Genomic DNA, 21,680 nt, shown 5'->3' on the forward strand with positions numbered 1-21,680 from the left:
CGTCAGGGAAGGATTTGTGAGGAAAAAAAAAAAAAAGTTTATTCAAATTGAAGCTGAAGCCCCCCGGTGACGCGCGCCCTCTTTGACTTCGCTTTTTGTGTGCCAATAAAAAGTCAATCAACGCACACGTTTTGTTTTTGGAATTTGTTTCTCCGCTCGTGTGTCGTGTGATGAGAGAATTTCGTAGAGATTAGCTGGCTGTGAGCCCCGCCCGTCCCAAAGCGGCAGACTCCCGCAGCAGCGACATCATGTCGACGCAGCCGGTGGCAGAGGCCACGTCGTAGGCCGTCAGGCCCTTGACGTTTCGCAGCCCGGCGCCGGCGTTGCAGCTGGAAGACAAAAAGGCCAAATGCGGTCATCGCAAACAATCGGCAATCAATCGTTGCTTTTCACGCGTCGATAAAAGTCAAGGTTGCTTTAGGTCAGGGGTCGGGAACCTTTTTGGCGGACAGAGCCGTAAATGCCCAATTTTTAAAAATAACTTCTCGTGAGCGCCATACCATTTGAAAAAAAGAAACAATAGGTTAAATACAATTAAATGCATGTATTTTAATTAAGACCAACGATATTTGGAGTGTACTAATGTATTCTTTTTAAAAACGTTTTTACCGTCAACAAAAAAGCCACATTGGCTCGCGAGCCCTAGGTTCCCGACTCCTTCTTTAGGTGATTGCAAATCAGGACCGCCCGCACGTAGCGAGGACGCAACGGTGAACGAGAACCGACAAAATGACAACAGCTCAGAGAAAAAAACACGGCAAAGTAAAACAAACGAATACAAAAACTTGTTAGTCAAACAAAGAGGAGCTAAACGTCCTCTGTTCTCGTGCTTATCCGTGACGCTCGTACATGAGCTTTGACTACTACATTTCAAATGGACTTGTTTTGGTCTCAGTGTCGAGAAGAAAGAGTCATTTGGGAATTGGCGAGGGAGAAAAATCAGCCACGTCGACCACAAAAATGGACCGACGTAAAGGCTGCTCCAACGTTTTGAGTTCAAGAAATATGTTAGCATAGCAAGCGAGAGCGCAGCGGTCGGCGTTTGTGGATTCCCAGCGAGCGTTTCATTTTGCAAACGCGAGTGCAGACTGACCTCGTGAGTGAGTGTTACCTGAGGAGAACGCGGGCACAGCCGAGACCGTCGGGTCCGAGCGCGGCGGCCTCGTGCAGCGCCGTGTTCTTCATCCTGCCGGGGGGGGTCAGAGGACAAGCCCGTTAGCGCCAATGCTAACGCGGAAAGCCCTGTGAACATATGTTGCATATCTTAAGCAAGGAAGCCTTTTGCCATTTTCTCCTGCACAAAATGCATGCAAGGAGAGCTTTAGCTACGCTGCGGGGTTCATCCTCCCTCCCTCCACTTCCCAATGACGTCGAGACAGTGACAGCGGCGTCTTAATGGCAGCGCTGTCACTTGGGGATCTACTAGTACACTTTGCTGCGTGCGTATGGTAGGTTGTGCAGATAGGCTGAACAAAAGGGGGCCGAGCGCTGACCCTTGAGGGACACCACACGTGTGGATTCAACACCTCCGACGGGCGGGACCTGAACCTTTGAGGCTCGCTTTTCGTTCAACGCTAGTACGTTCCCATCAATTGCACTGAGGACTTACGGGCCAAATTGCAGGTCAATGTTGGCACCGCGCTGCAGTAGAAGAGGCACGACGGCATGGTGCCCGTTGACGGCGGCCACGGCCACGGCGGGGCGGCCGTCGCTGCCCCGGCACTCGGGGTCTGCCCCCTGGGGGACGAGGACGGACAGCTGTCGGCGGCTGGAGAGGGAGCCCTCCATTTTGGCCGCTACTCCTCACCTGTTCCAGGAGGTGCCGGACAACGCCCACGCGACCGCAACCCGGGCCCAATTCCTGAAGCAGCTGCGCATTCCTGGCCTGGCGCCGGCAGAAATCAGAGAAAGGAAGCGTATGGTGCGTTTGCATGCGCATTTCTGCACGTTTCCATGAGCGCGTGCGCATGCTAGCACGTGTGTTTGCATGTGAACGTGTAGCTCCACGTGTGAACGAGCGTGTCTCACCATCTCAGCGCCGCTGCATTTGCTTCCGCTTTCGGCCAGCGCACAAACCGAATCCGAGGCCCGGATGAGCTTGGAAGCAGCGCTCCTCACTTTCTGTCCAACCTCCTGGCGTACGTCCCCGCCCGCTGCGAAGCTGAGGCTCAGACTGACCTCATGAGCGTCTTCTCGAAGCACGGCGCAGGTCATCTGAGGGAAGGAGGAGACGGACGAGACGGGACGAGACGTGACTGCACGACACCACTCCCTTCCGCGGGCGACGCAGACCGTCCGTCGTACCCGGCCCAGCCGAGGCTCTCCCAGCAGCGTCCTGAAGGGGGCGTCGTTTTGGGCAAAACTCCTCAGGTGAGCGCACACGTGATCCAGCTGTTTCCTCCAGAAACCTGACGGACGAGCACGCCGCCAGTAAGAGGAACGCGGCTCCGAGCAGCAACGAGAGCAAGTAGGAACGTGGGTGGCTTCGGACAGACCTCTCCCCGGGCTGACGGCCGAGTATGGCGGCCGCGGGCGACCCGCCGCCCGCTCTACGTCAGAGGATAGGCCATGCGCTACCGACGTCTGCGTGCAGCACTCTTGGGAGGACGGGCCGGCCTGCGCGCACCCACAAACGCATACGAGAAGAGGCAGAAGAAGTGTGTCTGTGAGTGTGTGGTGTGTGTGTGTGTGTGTGTGTGTGTCCGCACACCTTGGTGCCACACCAGTCGCAGTAGCGAGCGTCGGCGCGGTTGAGGCGTTGACACGCGGAGCAGGCCAAGTTGCCGGTGTGTGAGGCCTCCTGGATACAAGGGGCTCTGTCCACATCCAACGCTGTCTGCAGCCAAACAACCAAACACGCACACGGATATAGATACACTAATACCCGCACACATTTTTGTTGACACGTGTTACTTGTGCTGGTTTCAAGTCTGTTTGTGTTACCGTGGAGAGGCGGGTGTCACACGTCAAGCAGTGTGACAGGTCAGCCGGGTTGCCTCGTCCACAGCACACACACAAAACTTGAGCCTGACGCACGACAACAATCGCGTCAATCAAGTGCAAAGTGGCCGTGTGCTGCTATTTTGTTTGTGTGAGTTTACGGCTGTCGCGCGCATGTACCTGCAGGGAAGGCCGAAGCTGACGCCATAGGTGGGCGTGGCCTCTAGAACACACGTGCGTGTCGACTGCAACTTCAGCATGGCACCACACGCAACACGCCAGCTAACACGCGCGCACAAAGGCACATCAGTGTGACATCATCATCATCATCATCTTCAGCCGGCGTTCGGTCGCACTACCAGTCCTCCGTCAACAGGGGGCGTCGTGCTGGCAAAAAGGAGGCGACGGCACTTCAGACAAACTTGGAAACCATGACACACACACACACACACACACATGCATTTTTTGCTATGTCTACGAGCGTTTCAATGTGTGTGTTTGCACGGATGTACGGTGGGGGGGGGGGGGGGGGGGCGGTTAGGCTGCTCTGCGCCCCTGAGCGAGCATTGGGGGGACGGTGACTCGCCGCCCTTTGCCTCCCTTCAATGTTGAGTGGCTGGCGCCCAAACATTTTTGGCCCTACTAAGAATTTCAGAAGACACTTTTCCAGAAGTGAAGCGGCACGGTAAAACACAAGACCGCCGGTAGTATGTCGGCGAGGGGATGGTTACGTCGAGCGTCCTACCTCGGGCGACGGGCGCGCGCATCCGGCGTGGCGTCCGGGCGCCTCGGCGCACCTGCACTCTGACACACGGAAGCGCCTCAGAACAAAAGCCGGTCACAAGTTAGCGCACGTTCTTGTGTGTTTACCTCCACACTTGAGCGTGCGAGAACGCCGGCGGGTGGAGCCACGCCAGGACGCCGGAGGGAGCCGGCGCCGTCCGTCACCTTTGACCCTGAACGACAACAATAGAATAGAATAGAATAGAATAGAATGACTTTATTGTCATTGTACAACTGATGTACAACCAAATGAAGGTATGCTACCAGAGGGGCTGCTGCCATGAAAGGCGCTGCCAGGCACCACTGGGAGCAATTCAGGGTTCAGTGTCTTGCTCAAGGACACGTTTGTTTGTTTGTTTGTTTGTTTGTTTGTTTGTTTGTTTGTTTGTAAAACCACAGGAAGATCGGCTGTCGATTTGTTTGCTAGCCTCATTTTTAGCTCCCGTTCGTTGATTCGACTGTTCTTTGGCGCTCTATGCAGTTTCTGTCACTTCGCTCGTTGCCGGACGTCCACTTTCAACCCTTCTGGGAAGGAAGCGCACGAACGCACGGCTACGCCGTTTGTACAATATTTTGCCGCTTTCCATGCATTCGGAATCGGTGGCACGCTTCAGGAGTGGAGTCGCTGAGCTCGCCAGTTAGCATTAGCAATGTCATCGATTCAAATACAAACAAGGTTCATGTCAGAAAGCGTGTTAAAAATCTCAACCTGGAAGCCGGCGTAAAGTCGCCACGTCGTCATCGTGGCGGTGGTGCAAGCCTTCGCCCGGGCTCACCTGTTGGAAGGTAACATCAGGGGGGACAGCTGATTGATTGAACGATCGATCGATCGACTTATGATGGAATGGTCGGGTGGCTGATTGAGTACCTGTTGCGGAGGCTCCGCCTCCCGGACAATGAAGATTTTGGTGACGGTGGCGCTCTCGCGGCCGTCGCTGCCGACAGGAAACCAGGCGAGCGAGCGGTCAACTCGGCTCTGCTTACGTTTCTGTCATTCAACTAGCAAAGCCAGTTTCACTTAACCCCCAAAGGTTAATAGGCAGGGTTAGGGCAGGCCCGCCTATGATGAGCAGACCCGCCGAAAAGTCTCAGAAGCCATATGCCGATTGAGAGCACCGCCCAGAATTTCGGAAACAATTCAGCCAGTTTGTCTTTGCAACTTGAAATTTGTCAAACTCTGAAGAAGCCATGGCCAATAAGAGAAAGACCAAGTGCGCACTTTTAGTTGCAATTGTTGGGGCGTCTAAACGAAGTGACATCACCCTACCTGGTGGCGGCCATGGCACGGACGCACACTCGTCCAGCGGGCAGCAGGAAAGGCGATAGGTAGCGCCGCCCATCGCTTCCTGGCCCAGAAGGCGCCTCGCGTGCGGGATTGGAGCCGTCCAGCGTGTAGAAAAGACACGCGTCGCCCGTGTCTGGCGAGTGCCAACACGCATGCGCCAACAGGCATGCGCACACGTATTTAGAATCGGAGATCCGTTTGCAATCATTCATCATCATTCCGGCCTCCGCAGTCACGCCGAAAAGTTCCATTCGATCACCATTTTCGGGCGGCCCCACGAGTTAAAAATGCAAAATTTGCATTCGTTCATCACTTACCCGATTGAATGCAAACAAGTGTACTGGTGTCAATGTGGTTCCTTGACGTGGGTTTGTCCCGTTGCGTGATGGGAATAATCCGCGGCGCCGCCACCGCCCCCGCTGTCATGGTCGCGTCTGAGCTGCCAATCAAACCAATCAATAGCAATCAACACGACGATGACGTAAAAGTCCAAATTTTTCACAAAAACAAGTGCTGTCATGCTATCCCGCGATCAAAACTTGTTTTTGTTTCGTTTTGGTTATTTCAGATGACCAACTTACTCCGAGTCAAGTTAGGGGGGCCCCTTGGACACAGAACAATGTGTGAGCGTGTGAATGTATTGTGCGCGTCACCACAGCAACAGTTGATATTGACTTGCGCTTGTTGCTGTCACGCACGCGCGTATCAAGGGTGGACCCACTCCCAGACTCTGGCACGTGAGGTCAGACGGCAGCCATCTTACGTTGCCACCGTTACACCTGGCTGGGTCTCAGGAACTGAATTTTATTGTTTGCGTTTAACATTCAGAGTACGGTGGATAGTGAAACACAGAGGTTAGGGTTACATTTCATATTTGATTCAGAGGGATTTTTTGAAATTCACGTGAAAAGATCTCGGATAAATAAATCAATGCATTCGAGATAGGTGCGCTTCGCAAGTGACAACGCAAGATGACCGCCGGAGGCTTCACTTATCGCTACAGCGGGTAGGCGGGATCTGAATCCATCCATAATGGTTGCGCGACAGCGGGCGTTCGGGTGGGGAAGCCGCCCTCCTCAGTGGACTCGCCGATAGAAAAAAGTTATCTTATTGGGTAAAAAAAAGAAAAAAAGAAAGAAATGTCACGTAATTCAGATGATCTTGTGAAAATGTTATCGTGGTAGTTTTCATCAGGCAATCCTTTGGGCATCCCCATGTCTGAGTTGCGTTTAGGACCCCACGCCTGCGGTTTACGTTGTCTTGTCATGCTAAACAACAACAGGATTAATCATTATTAATGTGGAATCATCATATTAAGTGACAATGACGACGCCCAAGATGTGTTTTGTCATCCGTAAAACGTTGCAAATTGTATAGTTTCGACCAGGCATATCTTTGGACATCCCCGCGTCTGTTTTAGGTTATTATTTTTATTTATTTTTATACTGAATGCAAAAACAAAACACATGAAGAAAAAAACGTCAATAAATACAGCTGCAAGGGGTTAGGGTTTCTTTTCAAAGAAAACGTTGTTTTTTCCACGCTGGCTGCTTGATTGGTTCGTTTGGGCTGTCTGTCCGTCTGCGCAGTTCCGCCCCGCCCACCACTTGCTGAGACCACTCACCAGGCTTCCAGGAGTTGATGTGAAATCAAACACACAAGATTCCTGTTGCTCTGGCTTTCTTGTCCATTTATTGTTACGTGTCGAGACTACAATAGAAACATTACAGGACGCAGTGGAGTTCTTTTCAGTGTTTGTAAACAGTGGCTAGTGGGTGATTAGGCTTTGTTTACGGCCGGCGCTAGACTTAGACAAACTTTATTGTCATTTTGTCAACACTAGGTGTGCACAAAACGAAATTTCGTTGCATACGGCTTTCAACAATGTAGTGGTATTTCGGCTGGTTAAAAAGTGACATTCTATATAAAAATATGAAATAAGATAATTATAGCGGAGAAAGCTCGGGCTGCGAGGCAAAGGTCTGGATTCTACAAATTGGACGGGAGTTCTAAGCGTTATCTAGCAAGAAGCCGCTCGACATATCTGAAGAAAATGGTGAAGAGTCGGAAGCCTTTTACTCGGCGTCTTCCCCCACTCCTGTCTCTGCTCCGTCCACTTGCTGCTGGTCTTTGGCTGTCGCCGCCTCCACCGCGAGAAGCTCCTCCCCTTCCGTCGCCGATGTCATGGTGACGGCCGGTGGGCAAGGAGAGGCCGGAGCCTGCAAAACAACAGTCCAAAGGCTTCTTCCATGGATTTCTAGCCCGTGAGCTCCCCGTAGGCCACCGGCTGTCCCAATGACTTGGACAGCTCACGTTTTCCTTTGTCTTGCAAATGTCTCCTTTGTTTGTTTGAAGGATCCCGTTACGGTGATGGGAGTGGGGGATGGATGCGCCCCATGCCTTTGGAATCATTGACTCGCGCCCTACTGAGCCCGCTGTTGAAGCATCAGAGTGGGGGATGGATGCGCCCCATGCCTTTGGAATCATTCACTGGTTCCCTTCTGCCTAACCATAACATTCTTGGCGGAGGAACCGTCCCAAACCGCAGAGCAAAAACCAGCACCAAATCTCACCTGAGGCTGGCCCGAGCGCTTCTTGAGTTTAGCGAAGGTTCCTGCCATTCCCGCCTGCGCCGTCACCCGCATGGCCGCCTTGAACATTTTGGGCGTGTCTGGTGGGACCGGGATGACCTGGGCGGCCTCTTTGCCGCCTCCCTTTTCCTCCGGCTTCTTGTCCTTAGTCAGCATGGTCCTGAAGGGTAACACGGAACGTACGTGACGGACTTTTCGGCCAGGACCACGCCAAACACCCCGGAGTTCTGGCTTGCTTACTTGGCCTTCTTGCGGAGAAGTTTCTGGGACTCTGGATAGTGAACCAGGATTTCCGCCAGGTCCTTCTTGTCCAGGATGAACAGGTTGGCGAATCCGTGTGCCTTCACGTTGGCAGTGCGACGGTTTCCTCCGCCCCCGGCCAACAAACTGACCAATGACAAAGTTGGCAGCGCCACGTCCTGGACTTTACATCTGTCTTGACGTCCTGTCCGCATCCACGTCTATTTCCCATCTATCTATGCTTTTTAAACGTCTCCTCCACACTTGGCTCTAGTCGATCTCGTTGCCACACCCGGCCGCCGCCGCCTTGTTCCAGAACGTGTAAAATGTGCGTCGAGGTGCGACCGTAGAGAATCGACAAAGTGGCACAGATTGTCTACAATTGAGGAACCCAACCAATATTTGCTTTGAGGAAGTCTTTTAGCCGTCGACGGAGCAAAAAAATAATCCCTCTATTTTTGATCATCCCTTGAGTAGTTGAGTTTCTGTCCACACATATTGACATATGTTGACTGACCTGATCTCGCCAAACACTGAACCTGCCCTGATGGTGACAAAAACTGTCTGAAGGTCTGGACCGCCCACCACTTGGACCTCGCCCTGCTTGATGATGTACATTTCCCTGCCGATCTCACCCTGCATCACACACACGCACACACGCACGCACACACACACACACACGTTAAATGTACACAAACACACACATTGATAAGCACCAGTGGACACTGACCTTCTTACACACAAAGTCTCCTGGCAGGTAGACAACAGATTTGAGTCTTGTCAGCATGTCAAACACCATTTGACGATCACAACCCTAACACATGCGGGGAATTGATCAAGGCTTGCTGTCTCCAAGAGTGTGTGCGTCTGTAATGTTGGGAGCCCCTGACCTGGAAGAGCGCCACCTTGCTAACGATGGAGTAGTTGACATCCACAGCCATGTCTAGTCTCATCTTGGCAGGAAGCTGCAGCAGCAACTCTTGCTCGTCTACTTAGCGCAACGATGCGCGCGCGCGCGCACACAAACAAAGACACACATACCCATGACCCAAACGCCGTGCACACGCCACACTCCAAATGTGACGCGCGCAGGTCGCGCCGGTGGCGGTGAGTTACCCAGCATGCCTTGGCTCTTCCACGTGTAGTCGTACCAGGTCTTGATCCGGTTACGGACGGCCTTGGGAATGTCATACGAGTTCATGTATTTGGCGGTGCCGTCCACGCAGGCGCGGTAGTAGTTCTCGCCAGCCGTGGCTGCCCCCACCACGTCCCTCATCTGAAAGATACGGTCAGGCTTGGCTCCGGGCCCGCGGCGTTCGTTATCCTCGGCTACGACCCACCTGTCCGATCATGATGGAGAAAGCGAAGACGCCCACAAAATAGTTGATGAGCTGGAAGCAGATCTCAAAGACGGTGGTTGGGTCGGGAAGACCACCAATGGTGATCAACGTCTTCACCGCAAAGTAGTAACATCGGATGTAACTGCACACGCAGGGAAGAAAGACAGGCAGGGCAGGGTTAGGGCAGCGTTAAGGTTAGGCCAGGGCAGGGTTAGGGCAGGGCAGGGTTAAGGCAGGCAAACGGCATTCAGAAGCATCAAAACGAGATCTTAGCAAGAATTTCAAGCTACATGCTAACAACAACAAATGCTAATGGGGCTACGTTTTAACAGCGCATGTAACGGAACTTGAATGGGAGGTCAAGCTACATGCTATGCTACTAGGTTTTATGTAAACAGCGGACGCGCGGAGGGATGTCAAGCTACATACACGCTACATGATAGGCTATATGCTATCAGTAGATGGTACTGGACACACAGGAAGGTAAACCTCCTCGCTAACGGTCAACACTAGCCGGTTCACATCCTTACGCGTTGCCTTTTCCGTCGTAAACCCACTTGGTTGAACCTAAGCCTTGGTAGTCGGAGCCCCAGTAGAACAGGCACGCGTTGATGTGCAGAGAGTACAGTAGGTAGGTGGAGGTCCGGATCACCCTGACACAATCCCCACGTCAGTCCCCCGCTCCAGACACCAAAAGCTACCTAGCTTACCTGTAGATGTAGGCCTTCTTCATCACCGCTTCCATTCTGTCGTTAAACTCGAAGAAAACATGGTACTGCGAGAGAGAGAGAGACGCTTCACTTGAGTCACGTCAATCTCCAGTCACACACCAAAAGCTCAGAAACAGAACAAGACCTTGAGCAGGCGAGGGAATCTTAGCAGAGACGTGACTCCTGTCCAGTAGTAGAAGATTTCCATGGGAAACAGAGTGATAACGTCCATCTGCGGGCGGAGGACCGCAAACCGGTAAGCATAGACTGGCCGAGCCTGTTTCTCAACATGTACTTGACTCGTTCCAAAGCGGTTCTAGCGCGTCCCTCTCGGGTCGCTTCTCGGCTGGCTTCAGATGGGTTAGGGTTAGTGCGCCTCGAACGGGTCCGCTTTATCTCTACTTTTTTCGAGATGTGTCCGAGACTGGTTCCCTGTCCGATCCCTCGAATGCCTGCCGCCCCTTGTGTCAAGATTGATACTAAAGTGGTTTCAGGTCACCCCTAGAATTCCTCGAGTTGTACTTCTGCTTCCAAAATAGTTGTACATTTGATGCTTGTCCGACATACCTTGAATCTCTCGGTGGTCATGTAGTTTTCTTGCATGGCTTTTTTATCACACTGAAAGGGAATGTCACGGACGCGGTAAGAAGACACAGGAAGAAGACGAGACAAAAAGACAAGTCGACTTGTGTCTTTGATTCCTGACCACAATGTCCCCCCCGCGGACAAACTGTAGGCGGGGCTGGAAGACCAGGATGTCCACAATGTAAACCAGATCGCAGGTGTAGTCGACCAGGAGCCAAAGGTGGAGGTTCTCCGGGGTCTGGTAGGGAAAGGCCCAGCGAACGGGTATCAGCCAAACGTTCCAGTTCCAGGCCGCGACCACCAAGAACAGCCACAGCACGTAGACCAAGTCTGCAGGCCCACACAGCGACGCGTCACAGGAGGACTGACTGTGACTCACAAAACATTGTCCTTGCCGGAAGGGAAACACAACTGCAGACTGAGGTGATGGCGTCGTCGCTCTTGAATGCCTCTAGGCTTCTGCTAGACAGGTTCTAAAACCACTCGATTTGCTCCAGAGTTGTCATGGAGTGGAGTTGTCAATAGAATAGAGCTATCGATAGAATCTGTCTAGCTTGTCTCTTTAGCCTTGTTTTGGGGTACTGCTTCTTGGGTGGTTCTAACCTGTTGGCAAAATGTCTCTGGATACAAACCGGTGAACGGGTCAATGCTGGAGGGGAACCGGAACTCCGCCATGGCTCCGAGCCATTTGGGCATTGCGAGTTTGGGAATTTGAAGTGGATGTCCCAGAATGTCGAGGCGTAACACAGCTTCTTCTTCTTCCTTTCCACTGATGGGGGCTTCCAGCTCGTCTTCTCCAGGTGGGGGTGAGGGTGGGGGAGGCGGAGCTTTGCTGGGAGCTGCGGTCACATGAAAATAGTCCCTAGGCCGTTTTGTATCACCATCGCGGCTATTGGCACCGACGCAGCAGAGATCAACGCTGTCGTCGGCGCTGACGTTCATTCACACTTACAGGCGGTGGGACTTTCCTGCTCCGAATCATCCGGATCCACCAGACGGTCTTTGTGGCGTTCCGTCCGACCTTTGAAGAGCCGTACCAGCTGGCAGAGGCGGTCCTGGACCACGACGCTTCCGACGCTGGCTGCAGACGCCGGACGGACGCTGGTAAACGACACGCGCCGGGGACGTGAAGATGGCAAATAGAGCAGGGGCTGGCTGGCGTAAGGATTCCTGCTCGCTCACTCTGCAGTCAGCAAGTCCCCTCGACAGGTCTCAGACTCGGGTCCCACCCTCACCGACTCGTCGTCGTCCTCCTGGTCCGCCGAGAGCTCTGCGGTCCCGCTGGGCCGAGACCACGACAAAGAGGTCTACGTGATATGGCGCTTGGCTTTTACACTCGGTGTAATTTCTCCAGGCGAGCACGCACTTTGTTTCTTCTACGCACGGTGAAAATTGTTCTTAAAAATCTGATCGCTGTATCGTAATGGAATGAAAAAGTCCGGCTTTTGCTCAAGCCCTCTCAATTTATCATTGGACGCGTATTAACACGTAAAACCGCTCCTCAATTTTGGATGTTTTTTAGCAAAAATAAAAAAAACGTGTCGTGGAGGAATCACGATCTCCATCAGATGAATATCGTCGCGGGCAGGCTCAGTGCGATAGGCCAGCGTGAAACAAAGGGCGGCGGGCCTTCTTTGGGCGGCCATTGAGCGTCACCTGAGTGCGGGCTCGGGAGAGCAGCTCGGTGGCGGCGTAACAATCTCGGGGATTCCCGTTTCCAGTGGCAGACCTGCTGAACAGCAATCGACAGCCGCTTCGGGTCTCCAGGGTGACTCTACCCGGTCGTCTGGCCGGCCGGCCGACCTCGCGGAAAGGGCGCCCGTGACTTCCGGGCGCCTGTCGAGGATTCCATGACACACGAGCAGAACTTGGCGGTTAGTGCCTGGGGTTGGCAACTTGGCGTTGGCGGGAAGCTACTCAGGCGGGACGGCAACTCACCCAGGCCGGTCCTCGTTTTGCTCCTCCGGGATGTTTGGAAGTCTGTTGACCGCGAACGACAAATGGGAAGATGCTTTGGGAAGGTTCTGTGCTACACTGTGCGAAGAGGCCACTCACTGTCGGATGCGCAAGGCGGACGAGTGTTCCGCCTCCAGCCGTCGCACGGCCGCCAGCGCCGCCTTCCTGGCCACGTCCTCGGCCACACGGGCGGCCTCCAGACGCTGCCGCCGCAGGCTGCTTGGACACGAGCGCACATTTCACGGCGTCGGACTTCCGACGGGAGCACAGACAAAAGCGCCGGGAGGAAGGACCGACCGTTCCTCCACAGGAGCCGGAACCGCCTGGCCGGCATCCGTCTCGACGTTCTCCTCGGGCGGAGTCGGGCCCTCATCTTCAGACTGCAACCGAGCACGCAGAGCGTGACCAGATGGCATGGCAGGGCAGGGCAGGCCTGCTTTTCACCTAACAGCGAGGCGGTAGGAACGCTTCTCGGTCGGTATCGCGAGAGGAAAAGGCCTCTTTTTTTTTTTTTTTTTTCTTTTTTCTCTCACTCTCTCTTGACAGTTGTCGGTGGTGAAATCCTTCGAACGGTACCAACGCACGAGTGACCCCAAAGTCAATTTGAAGACCGCACGCGTATAGAGCGAGGCACACTCGATGTTGCCATCGTTGCTAGCGGATGGAAGATGGCCAGCTCACCTGGTTGTCCCGCTTCTCCTCATCGGCGTCTTTTGCTGACGGCTGGACATCCAAAGGGTGCAGCTGGCTCTTCTTCACAACCACTAAAGGTCACAAAGTGCGAGGGGCATGTGAGAGGCTAACTGCTAAAGCGCGCGTGGGTGCTAAAGTGCGCGCGACTGCTAAAGTGCGCGCGACTGCTAAAGAGCGTCCGCTAGCTGCACCTTGTCGCGTCAATACATTTGGCCGGCTCGCTAAAGACTCGACGGCGAGCGGCTCGCCGTAAGCGTTTTGACGGTTATCTGCTTATTTGCATCATGGAGCTACAAGCCACTAGCGCACGCGTGATTGTCAAAGACTCAAACACCACTTTCACATTCCACTTACACTCTTGAACGTCATCGTCAGCTTCCTGCGTGGGGCAAAAGGACCGGTTTTATGGCGAGTGTTTGCTACACACCCCAAAGAAACGCCACAGCATTGGCTGAAGTGGATTGGATTGAAGTCATACTTTGGCCTTTGTAAAGAATTCATTGAGTGCAACTTGATTTTTTGATTTGACGGCGGCGACTCCTTTCTTCAAGTGTAGTCGACCGATTTCAAGCTCCCGCCTTCCCAAACAACTGCGACCGTGTCAATGGCGTGAGCAAATCCAACAAGTTGCAGGCCAAATGGCTTCAATTCAGAATTCAGAGCTTGCGCGATCACGCCGCCGAGCGCCAAATGCTCGGATGCCTGCTCACCTGCTGGCGCGCCGGCCGGGGCAAGGTGCGCTCCAGGCTGCCGACGATCCATCCCATAATACTGCAAAGGGGAGACGTGGAGGAAGTGCCTCAGAGGCCTCGCCGCGGGCGTCTGCGCGAGAGACTCACCCAGCCGGGACGGTGTCCCCACGCGTGGACTCCGCCGGAAGGCGCGCGACTGAGCGAGCGAGTAAAAGGGACAAAGGCCTTTCTCTAGCTGCGCGCTGGTCTGCGCGCTACGAAGGAGGCGGCGAGGCGGAGTCCGTCTCACCTGCCGCCGTAGCGTCCGGGAAGACGGCCGAGGGCAGAGCGCCGCGGCCCCGTGCGACGGCCGCCTGCTCCACGTTGGGAGGGAAGGCCTGGCTCCGACGAGACGAGGCCACTTCCTGTTTGGACTCATCCCGGGTGCTGCTGAGCTGCTGGTGAAAAGAATCAATCAAGTGAGTGAGGAACGGCACCGAGCCTGCCCGGTGCCTGCCTTTGAGTGGGAGTTTCTGACCCGTTCCTGGAGTCGGTTGCTCTCGGGGGGGCGGGGAACCAGTTGGAGCAGCCAGCTCGTCATCTTCAACCTTTTCACTGTGAAAGGCCGACATGGACACGGTTCTTTTCTTTGCTTTTTTTCCACGCGTGTGCAAATGAAGGAGTGGGTGAGAGGGCGGGCGGGCGGGCGGGCTAGCGCGTGAGTGAGCCGGCCAAAGCTTTGTTTTTTTTCTATGCTTCTTTTTGTCTCTTTGCTTTCCATGTGCACACGTTTGTTTTTGGAATGCTTGCGCTGCAGTCTGGTCTCATCCAATTAGCAGCAGGCGCCTTCATCTTCATCCTCTTTGCGCTGTCAAAACGCTGGCTTTAGCACGTCAGCGTTTTGAGAGCGCCGGCTGACCTTCCGCGCGGCTACTTTGGCCAATGTGGCCAGCTCGCTACGACTTGCTCTTTCTTTTCAAACGGGAAGACGGCACATACCGAGGACAAGTGGAGGCAAACAACGGAGGCCCTTCAAAGCAAGAAAAGGATGCGCGAGCAAGAGAGAAGTCCGAGACTCGGCCCCCCCCCCCCCCCCAGGTGGACATTTGTGTTCCGGTTCAGAAAGAAGCCAAGGAAAGCGCTTTCCACAGCATGATGCTTTCAGGCATCACCATTTGGTTTGGACCCGCAATTAAAAGCTAACTTTGGTCTCATGTGTCGTTTGATGCCTGTTGGAGACATTTCCCTCCCTCCTTCCTCGACACCAATGCGCTGTCTAAACTTTCGATCTCTGCTCTTCTGCACGGCAGGTGACAGAAGCAGGCGCGCTTCGCGTTCGCCACCCGGAAAAGAATCAAGATTTCTCCCGACCTGACTGATTGAGCGGTCCTCCGCTCGCATCTCCTTCACACCGGCGAAACCGGGAACCAGAAGCTGAGCGCTGACGGCGGCGTGGCTGCGAGCTTGCGGGGCGATGACGAGAAGCGGGCTCGAGCTCAGGTTCGGGATAAGTAAGTGAGCGTGCGTGCGTGAGGACTTAAGAGGCGGCGTGGGAGCGGATTAGGGCAGGACAATGAGAGGGGTTAGGGTGCACGCGCGCGCATCCAATGGGCTCCCAAGGTCATGTCTTCTTTTTGGTCCACCACAAGAAATGGTGGCTGTTTTCTTTTGGTGTCTTGTGGCTCTTCTCTTTTCTCTCAGTCTTGAAGTAAAAAAAAAAAATCATTTTTACAATTGCAATTCACTCGTATGCGGCAACAAACAAAGATGGCGTCGTCAAAGAAGGAGACTCCGCTGATGGCAACAGAGAGGGCACGCTAATCATTAGCCACGGCCTCAATGGGCAGGGAGCGAAAAGAATTTTTACCACGGTTTTGTTGACACAGGTGCGTGTCGCCACGGCAACGGGCCACGCCTGGCCCAGTGGGGGGGCGCCGTCCGGCCCGGCCCAGTGGGGGGGCCTCCGCTCGGGTGTGGGCGTGACTGCGTGCGGCGCATTAAAAAGGTGCAAGAGCTCATCTCACTTGCCAGTGTGTGCGTGCTGCGGGCAGGCGTGAAGGTAAGAAGAACTTAACTTAACTTTAACTTAAGAAGCGCAACTCAGACATTTGCTTTGTCGGTCTCGACGCGCTTTCTCGGGCCAGTCCGGATCCCGACGACTGCGCTCCCTTCATTTGCCAGATCAGAAAAAGGTTCTCCAGAACACAGCACAGACCAGCGCTCAAAAGGGACTGGCGTTGCGTTTTGGGCCCACTTGCTTGGTTTCGACGTCTCACAACTTGACAGGCTTTTCTTTTTCAATCGTTCTCTTTCAGCGCCTCGTGAATGCTTTCATGCTCGTGGGTTAGTTTTTTTTTTTTTTTTCTTCGCTGCTCGTGGTGAACGGGAAATGGCGGTGTCCATTTTATTGCGGGTCCTATCGCCCGCCGCCCCACCCAAGCAAACACGCCCAAGTGCATAGTGCAAAGAGCTCACCGTGGCTCTGCTGGATGTAGACGGGGCTCGGGCAAGTTGGACCGTGGCCCCGGTCGGGGGTGGCACCTTTTCATTCGGGGCCGCCTCCCGCCCGTCCCCGACCGACGCCCCAGATCGCGATTCCCGCAAACGCTGGCCAACCCGTCCCCGGAATCCTCGAGCGGTTCCCGACTCCCTCGTGCGTTTGCAGGTCAGACGAATCGCCATGGCGCTGGTGTCCGAGTTCCTGGGTCAGCTGACGTTGTCGTACGGCGAGGTGAGTCCGTCCGCCGAGGAAGCGCCGAGCCGGAAGTCAGACCCGTCGGATCAAAAGTGCGGTGTGTTCCGCGCAGGAGGCGGAGCCTACTTTTCCCACCGTGGTCGCCTACCGGGACTTTGATCCCATCAGTGACGCCGCACGACTGGACGCCGCCCTCCGGACCAAAGGTCGGCAATAGTATTAGCGTGATCGATAGCGATCGGATTGGAATGACGACAGACTGGGCCAATTTACAAGGCGGCTCGCTGTAGATTGCTGAGGTTTCCCGTTTGCACATTCAGGGGTGGACGAGCAAAGCATCATCGACATTCTGACGCGGAGGTCGTACGAGCAGCGGCGCGACATCGCCTTTGAGTACGAGCGCCTCGCCAAGAAGGTGGGAGGCTGCCGCCGCCGCGCCGCCGCCACTGCCGCCGCCACTGCCGCCACCTTTGGGCCTCGGCCGCATGACGCGCTCACTTGCGTTTCAGGATCTGCAGACGGCCCTGAAGGGGGCGCTGTCGGGATCGCTGGAGGCGCTGATGCTGGGCCTGATGAAGAGCCCCGCCCAGTACGACGCCCTGGAGCTCAAAGCTGCCATGAAGGTGCGTCGGGCGCCAACACGGACGGGACGACAATTACGACAACAAAGACGAGGACATCCGACGCCGGCGACAAATACAAAGACGCCGGTGACGGTGGCGATGACTTTAAGGGCCGCGACCACGACAAAAACCACCACAACTGGACCGGCAGACATGCCTGAGAAGTAACGGAGGGCTGTCGATTCTTTTTTTTTTTTTTCTCCCGCCTCAGGGTCTGGGAACCGACGAGGAGACGCTCATCGAAATTGTCTGCTCCCGAAACGAGCGAGAACTGTCCGACATCCAAAAAGTGTATCGCGAAGGTCCGACCGGCGTGAGTGACGTGGCAGATTCAAGAGCATAAAACCTCCTGCGTCCCTCCCTCCCTCCCTCCCTCCTTCCTTCCCTCCCTCAGTGTTTAAGAAAGAGCTGGAGAAAGACATCGCAGGGGACACGTCAGGAGATGTGGCCAAGCTGCTGCTGGCTCTCGTTCAGGCCGGTCACAAATTCACGCCGCTTGAGGCCCGCTCGCGCCGACGCGCCTGTGACTCATCCGCTCTTTTGTTGTCGCCTTCAGACCAAACGAGAGCGGGCTTCCAACGTTGTCGACTACCAGAAGATCGATGACGACGCCAAGGTTGGCTCGCTCGCTCGCTCGCCCGCCTCGATGGCTGAGTCCATCCGTAAGTCATTGAGTTGTGGCCACGCCCCCCTTTGTGACGTCAGAGCCTCTACGACGCTGGCATGAAGCGCAAAGGGACTGACGTGGCTGTGTGGATTTCCATTCTGACGCAGAGGAGCGCCTCCCACCTGCAGAGAGGTGTGCTGCGCTCGCTCGCTCGCTCCCCTCTTTGACGTGGTCACCCACCGTTCGCTCATGACGAGCTGCTCCATGTGCCCGCGCGCTAGTCTTCGAGCGCTACAAGAGCTACAGTCCGTACGACATGAAGGAAAGCATCCGCAAGGAAGTCAAAGGGGACCTGGAGAAATCTTTCCTGGCCCTGGGTACGTTGTCTCTTCCCTCCTTGACTCTCACGCCACTTTTACACTCGTGTGTGTGTGTGTGTGTGTGTGCGTGCGTGTGTGCGTGTGTGTGCGCACACAGTGGGGTGTTTGGAGAACAAGCAGATGTACTTTGCCGACAGACTGGACGAGGCTATGAGGGTACCGGCGTCGCAGTGCGTGCATGCATGCGGCCGCATGCAAGCGACCTCTGGCTGACCTCTGGCTGACCTCTGTGTGCCTTTCAGGGCAAAGGCGCCAAGGAGAAAGTTTTGACTCGGATCCTGGTGTCTCGATGCCAAGTGGACTTGATGAAGATCAGAAACCAGTTCAAGAAGCGACACGGCCGCTCGCTCTACCGCGCCATCAGCGTGAGCACCGTTACGTCAATGATCGCAAGCGCCCGCCCGCCGCGAGCTTTTTGATGCATACCACGGCCGCAGCATTAGCGGCGCGCGCATGGCTCCGCTCGCAATTTGTCCGGCCCAAAGCGGTACCCGAGCCACAAGTTAGACATAAGCTGCAAAATTGTGGGCCCACGCCACGCCGATGGCTCAAAGAAACCTCCAGCCGGGCTTCCTCCGCGTCACCGCCGCCCCGCTCTCCTTTTGTTTCAGGAGCATACCAAAGGTGACTACCAGAAGGCTTTGCTCAGCTTGTGCGGAGGAGATGACTGAGCCCGGTCAACGTCTGCGCGTGTGCTGGATGACGGCGGGAAACACACACAAAGCCAAAAGTGCGCCGCACGTGTCCATCAGACATTAAAAGATAGATGCAAAGCGTCTGGCTCCTGTTTGTCGCTTCCACGGCAGGCCCACCAGAGGGCAGCACCAGCAACATTTTGCTTCTCTGATGCGAGAACAACAATCCATATCCTATTGTGACAAAGTCCATGTGCGAGAAAGGACAAAGCGCCGAGACCGAGCGCATCTTTGCTCTTCATTACGTCTTCTGGATGCCACCGTCACAGCCACTTGGCTTTTGGACTGCTGCCGCATCCTCACCAATCACACACGCTAATGTGTCTACTGACACACACACACACGCGCGCACACACACACACTTGGCAATGCTTTTCCAAAGTCAAAGTGCTTACGGGCGCTTTAATGAAGCCGCTGACAGCCAATTGACTTTGTGGACTAACGAATGGCTCGCTTGTGCTTTGTCAAAACAACAAACAAACAAACAAACAAACAAACAAACAAACGGGAGGTCTGCTGCAAAAGAGGCCACAGGCAACTGCTTCTTGTCCAAACAACTTGACCAAAATGCGAGCGAGTGGTCATCAAAAAAGACAGAGCGAGAGAGAAAAATGTGATGCCTTTATAAAATGACTATTTTCAACTAAACGGCGGTTGCCATTGCATGCAATTTCATGCACAAGAAAACAAACTCTTTCCAGCATCTTCTCGGACTTTCAATTGATGTTAAGCAGCTCCCCACCCGTTTGAAAGTTGACAAAGTTTGCAAGGAACCGGCACGCATCGGCACCTTGGTGCGTGCGACAAGCTTGGAAACACGCCAGCAAGAGTTTGAGGGAAAAGAGGCAGACGAGCGCAGCAAACTGCGCAGAACCGGCCCTCCCCGTGTCAGTCATTTGGCGGGCGGCGGCGGGAACGGCGCCAGCAGCACCGGAGGAAGCCAAGCCGGAGCGGCTTTGACGGCCAGCGGGACGGCGGGAAGCCGTCGGCCTCCGAGCCCGCACGCCAAACAGGGCAGAGGGAGAAAGTCCTCCGGGCCGGTCGCCACCGGCCGCCTGGCCGCGTCGCCCACGAGGCTCTCGATGGCGAAAGGGTGCTTGAAGGGCGGGCGCGGCGGCAGTAGTGGCGGTGGTGGCGGCGGCGGGCAGGGGTCCCGGAGCGAGCGGAGCAGCGGCTGCCCCCTGGCAAGGGGCTGCGCGGCCTTGAACCTCTGGCGGCGTCTGAGGAAAGTCCCGTTGCGGAACATGTCCCCGCAAAGGGGGTGCAGGGCCCACATGGCGCCCTTGCCCGGCTGCTCGGGCCCGCGCGGCATCTTGACGAAGCAGTCGTTGAAGGACAAGTTGTGTCGCACAGAGTTCTGCCAGCGTCGGGCGTTGTGACGGTAGAAGGGGAAGTTGTCAGAGATGAAGCGGTAGATGGCGCTCAGGGGGAGCATCTTGTCCGGGCTGCTCCGGATGGCCATGGCCGTCAGGCTGACGTACGAGTAGGGCGGCTTGCCCGAGGCGCCGCGTGAGGGACGGGAGGGCATGATGGTCCGAGGGAAGGGGCGACGGATGGGGAGGATGCGGGGCCGCCCAGCCAGACTGGCTGACCTGGGGAGTGTGAAGAGTGTGGCGAGGGTGTCGCACACGCGGGTTGTGAAGTTGGGGAGGCGGCACCGCGCTGGAAGGAGGGAGGGAGGGAGCGAGGGCGGTCAGGCAGGCGGCGGCGGCCAGGCGGGTCAGCTCATTGGCTGCTTCTTCTTGGTCGCCATTGGCGGGGGCGACCTTATCGACACCATCTCGCCACATAAACCCAAGGAGAAAGGCCTTCAGGAACGCTCGATTCCAAAAGACGCTCACCCCGCTTGCCATTGCAGTTCTCTTAAGTGACATGTCTGGAATCGCGGCCGGTCGTCTCTTTACGTTAGCTCCTCCCGACAAACGAGGCCGTCCTCGTCGTCACCGGCGAAAGCCTCGCTACGGATTTGGAAAGCCTGGGTACGGAATTGACACGTCAGGCTGGCCGGCCGACCGACCAGGTCCATTTGAATTCAAATGATGGGAGGAATGAGGACAAAGGCAAGATTTGACCATCTAAAGCTTTGGGATGTCGGCTGAGCTGAGCCTTTTTCTTCTCACATCCCTTCTGCCAGATAAACGGCGTCATGGCTCGGCCACTCGGCCGAGTTCACAAATGGAAATGAATGAACAGGATGCTAACGAAGGGCGGCTAACGAGCGGAACGACCTCCGGCATCAAGCCAAAGGAACCCGCTCGCTCATTCGCTCCGGCCGCTTGGCTGACGGCGGCCGGGGCTGGACCTTAGCATGCCTGCCTGCCTGCCTGCGTGGCTGCCTGCCTGCGTGGCTGCCTGCCTGCGTGGCTGCCTGCCTGCGTGGCTGCCTGCCTGCGAAACGTTCCCAAGTCTGGCCCGATTTGCATCTGGCAAAACCTTGACCCGAATTGGGTCAGAAGCCCCTTTTGGAGGTCGTCCCCAGGTGGAAGACTGTCCAAGAAGAAGAAGAAGGAGAAGAAGCCCAGTGAGCCGTTTTCTTTGGACAGTGATGTTGGCGCGCCGCAGCGCCGCCTGCTGGCGACAGGGAGCTTGACCACTCGGTCCGTAACACTGATCAATTTGGATCAGCTTGTGGAAGCCACTTTTGGTGTGTTTATCTTTGTTATATAGCGCATCATTGGCTGCTGTTGACAACAAAGCAACAATGAAGAGAATCCGTGCTTGAAATTGGGCCGGGACTCGGAAAGCGAATGTTAACAGTACATGAAACCAAACTGTGACATGCAAGGCGAAATAACAAAAACAACAACAACAACAGAGAAAAAAGGGGCGCGAGTCCAAACCCCGGCCCGAGACGGCGAGTGTGGGCGGCTCCCGCACCCCGACGCT

At 55.3% G+C, this 21,680-nt stretch overlaps 4 protein-coding genes across 11 annotated transcripts; 1 reads left to right on the plus strand and 3 right to left on the minus strand.

The window, feature by feature from the left end:
- Positions 1-37: 37 nt before the first annotated feature.
- On the minus strand, positions 38-6,117 carry dzank1 (double zinc ribbon and ankyrin repeat domains 1). 7 transcript variants are annotated; one of them, XM_037247687.1, is made up of 18 exons: positions 5,590-6,117; positions 5,326-5,447; positions 4,991-5,141; positions 4,592-4,658; positions 4,433-4,502; positions 3,811-3,896; positions 3,686-3,744; positions 3,300-3,327; positions 3,121-3,222; positions 2,944-3,027; positions 2,711-2,836; positions 2,496-2,616; positions 2,272-2,408; positions 2,179-2,217; positions 1,808-1,885; positions 1,610-1,737; positions 1,112-1,186; positions 38-329 (listed from the first exon to the last, which is right to left on the minus strand). In XM_037247687.1, the coding sequence occupies exons 2-18, from the start codon at positions 5,432-5,434 to the stop codon at positions 191-193; spliced, it is 1,599 nt and encodes a 532-aa protein (XP_037103582.1). In that variant the 5' UTR covers positions 5,435-5,447; positions 5,590-6,117; the 3' UTR covers positions 38-190. The 7 variants fall into 7 exon arrangements, with proteins under 7 accessions (XP_037103582.1, XP_037103584.1, XP_037103580.1 ...); XM_037247689.1 differs by having other exon boundaries at positions 2,179-2,214; positions 2,305-2,408; positions 5,590-6,116; XM_037247685.1 differs by having other exon boundaries at positions 2,029-2,217; positions 4,433-4,499; positions 5,590-6,113.
- An 846-nt stretch (positions 6,118-6,963) lies between these two features.
- Positions 6,964-15,478, minus strand: cngb1a (cyclic nucleotide gated channel subunit beta 1a). The gene is made up of 27 exons (XM_037248026.1): positions 15,166-15,478; positions 14,333-14,409; positions 14,105-14,249; positions 13,963-14,011; positions 13,834-13,894; positions 13,478-13,502; positions 13,112-13,194; positions 12,728-12,810; positions 12,530-12,646; positions 12,413-12,454; positions 12,131-12,379; positions 11,657-11,755; positions 11,427-11,575; positions 11,107-11,313; positions 10,596-10,804; positions 10,457-10,507; positions 10,035-10,121; positions 9,890-9,954; positions 9,710-9,832; positions 9,180-9,321; positions 8,956-9,115; positions 8,730-8,827; positions 8,570-8,653; positions 8,357-8,475; positions 7,840-7,986; positions 7,582-7,759; positions 6,964-7,227 (listed from the first exon to the last, which is right to left on the minus strand). Exons 2-27 carry the CDS (start codon positions 14,393-14,395, stop codon positions 7,084-7,086), a joined length of 2,979 nt encoding a protein of 992 aa, XP_037103921.1. The 5' UTR covers positions 14,396-14,409; positions 15,166-15,478; the 3' UTR covers positions 6,964-7,083.
- Positions 15,479-15,783: 305 nt separating this feature from the next.
- LOC119120625 (annexin A2-like) lies at positions 15,784-18,874 on the plus strand. 2 transcript variants are annotated; one of them, XM_037247691.1, is made up of 13 exons: positions 15,784-15,853; positions 16,460-16,525; positions 16,602-16,695; positions 16,810-16,904; positions 16,999-17,112; positions 17,324-17,414; positions 17,507-17,586; positions 17,669-17,728; positions 17,818-17,911; positions 18,001-18,096; positions 18,197-18,255; positions 18,342-18,464; positions 18,711-18,873. In XM_037247691.1, exons 2-13 carry the CDS (start codon positions 16,475-16,477, stop codon positions 18,768-18,770), a joined length of 1,017 nt encoding a protein of 338 aa, XP_037103586.1. In that variant the 5' UTR covers positions 15,784-15,853; positions 16,460-16,474; the 3' UTR covers positions 18,771-18,873. The 2 variants fall into 2 exon arrangements, with proteins under 2 accessions (XP_037103586.1, XP_037103587.1); XM_037247692.1 differs by lacking the exon at positions 18,197-18,255 and having other exon boundaries at positions 18,711-18,874.
- Positions 18,875-19,686: 812 nt separating this feature from the next.
- LOC119120812 (forkhead box protein B1-like) lies at positions 19,687-20,390 on the minus strand. Its single transcript, XM_037248028.1, has one exon. It carries the CDS (start codon positions 20,320-20,322, stop codon positions 19,687-19,689), a length of 636 nt encoding a protein of 211 aa, XP_037103923.1. The 5' UTR covers positions 20,323-20,390.
- Between the last annotated feature and the right edge of the window lie 1,290 nt (positions 20,391-21,680).

The sequence above is a fragment of the Syngnathus acus genome, chromosome 3 (assembly GCF_901709675.1).
Source record: "Syngnathus acus chromosome 3, fSynAcu1.2, whole genome shotgun sequence".
In the NCBI taxonomy this organism is placed as follows: domain Eukaryota; kingdom Metazoa; phylum Chordata; class Actinopteri; order Syngnathiformes; family Syngnathidae; genus Syngnathus; species Syngnathus acus.

Bases quoted from the DNA above. Each gene is read 5' to 3' on its own strand.
- dzank1 (XM_037247684.1), bottom strand. From the start codon at position 5,434: ATGACAGCGGGGGCGGTGGCGGCGCCGCGGATTATTCCCATCACGCAA. The intron at 3,897-4,432 runs GTTGAGATTTTT...GTTGTCGTTCAG, and splicing joins GACTTTACGCCGGCTTCCAG to GGTCAAAGGTGACGGACGGC. The intron at 3,328-3,685 runs GTAGGACGCTCG...CCTTTTTGCCAG, and splicing joins GCGCGCGCCCGTCGCCCGAG to CACGACGCCCCCTGTTGACG.
- cngb1a (XM_037248026.1), bottom strand. From the start codon at position 14,395: ATGACGAGCTGGCTGCTCCAACTGGTTCCCCGCCCCCCCGAGAGCAAC. The intron at 14,250-14,332 runs GTCAGAAACTCC...TTTCACCAGCAG, and splicing joins GCAACCGACTCCAGGAACGG to CTCAGCAGCACCCGGGATGA. The intron at 12,811-13,111 runs GTGAGCTGGCCA...GCTCGGTTGCAG, and splicing joins AGGAGAAGCGGGACAACCAG to TCTGAAGATGAGGGCCCGAC.
- LOC119120625 (XM_037247691.1), top strand. From the start codon at position 16,475: ATGGCGCTGGTGTCCGAGTTCCTGGGTCAGCTGACGTTGTCGTACGGC. The intron at 16,905-16,998 runs GTGGGAGGCTGC...CTTGCGTTTCAG, and splicing joins ACGAGCGCCTCGCCAAGAAG to GATCTGCAGACGGCCCTGAA. The intron at 17,415-17,506 runs GTCCGACCGGCG...TCCCTCCCTCAG, and splicing joins CCAAAAAGTGTATCGCGAAG to TGTTTAAGAAAGAGCTGGAG.
- LOC119120812 (XM_037248028.1), bottom strand. From the start codon at position 20,322: ATGCCCTCCCGTCCCTCACGCGGCGCCTCGGGCAAGCCGCCCTACTCG.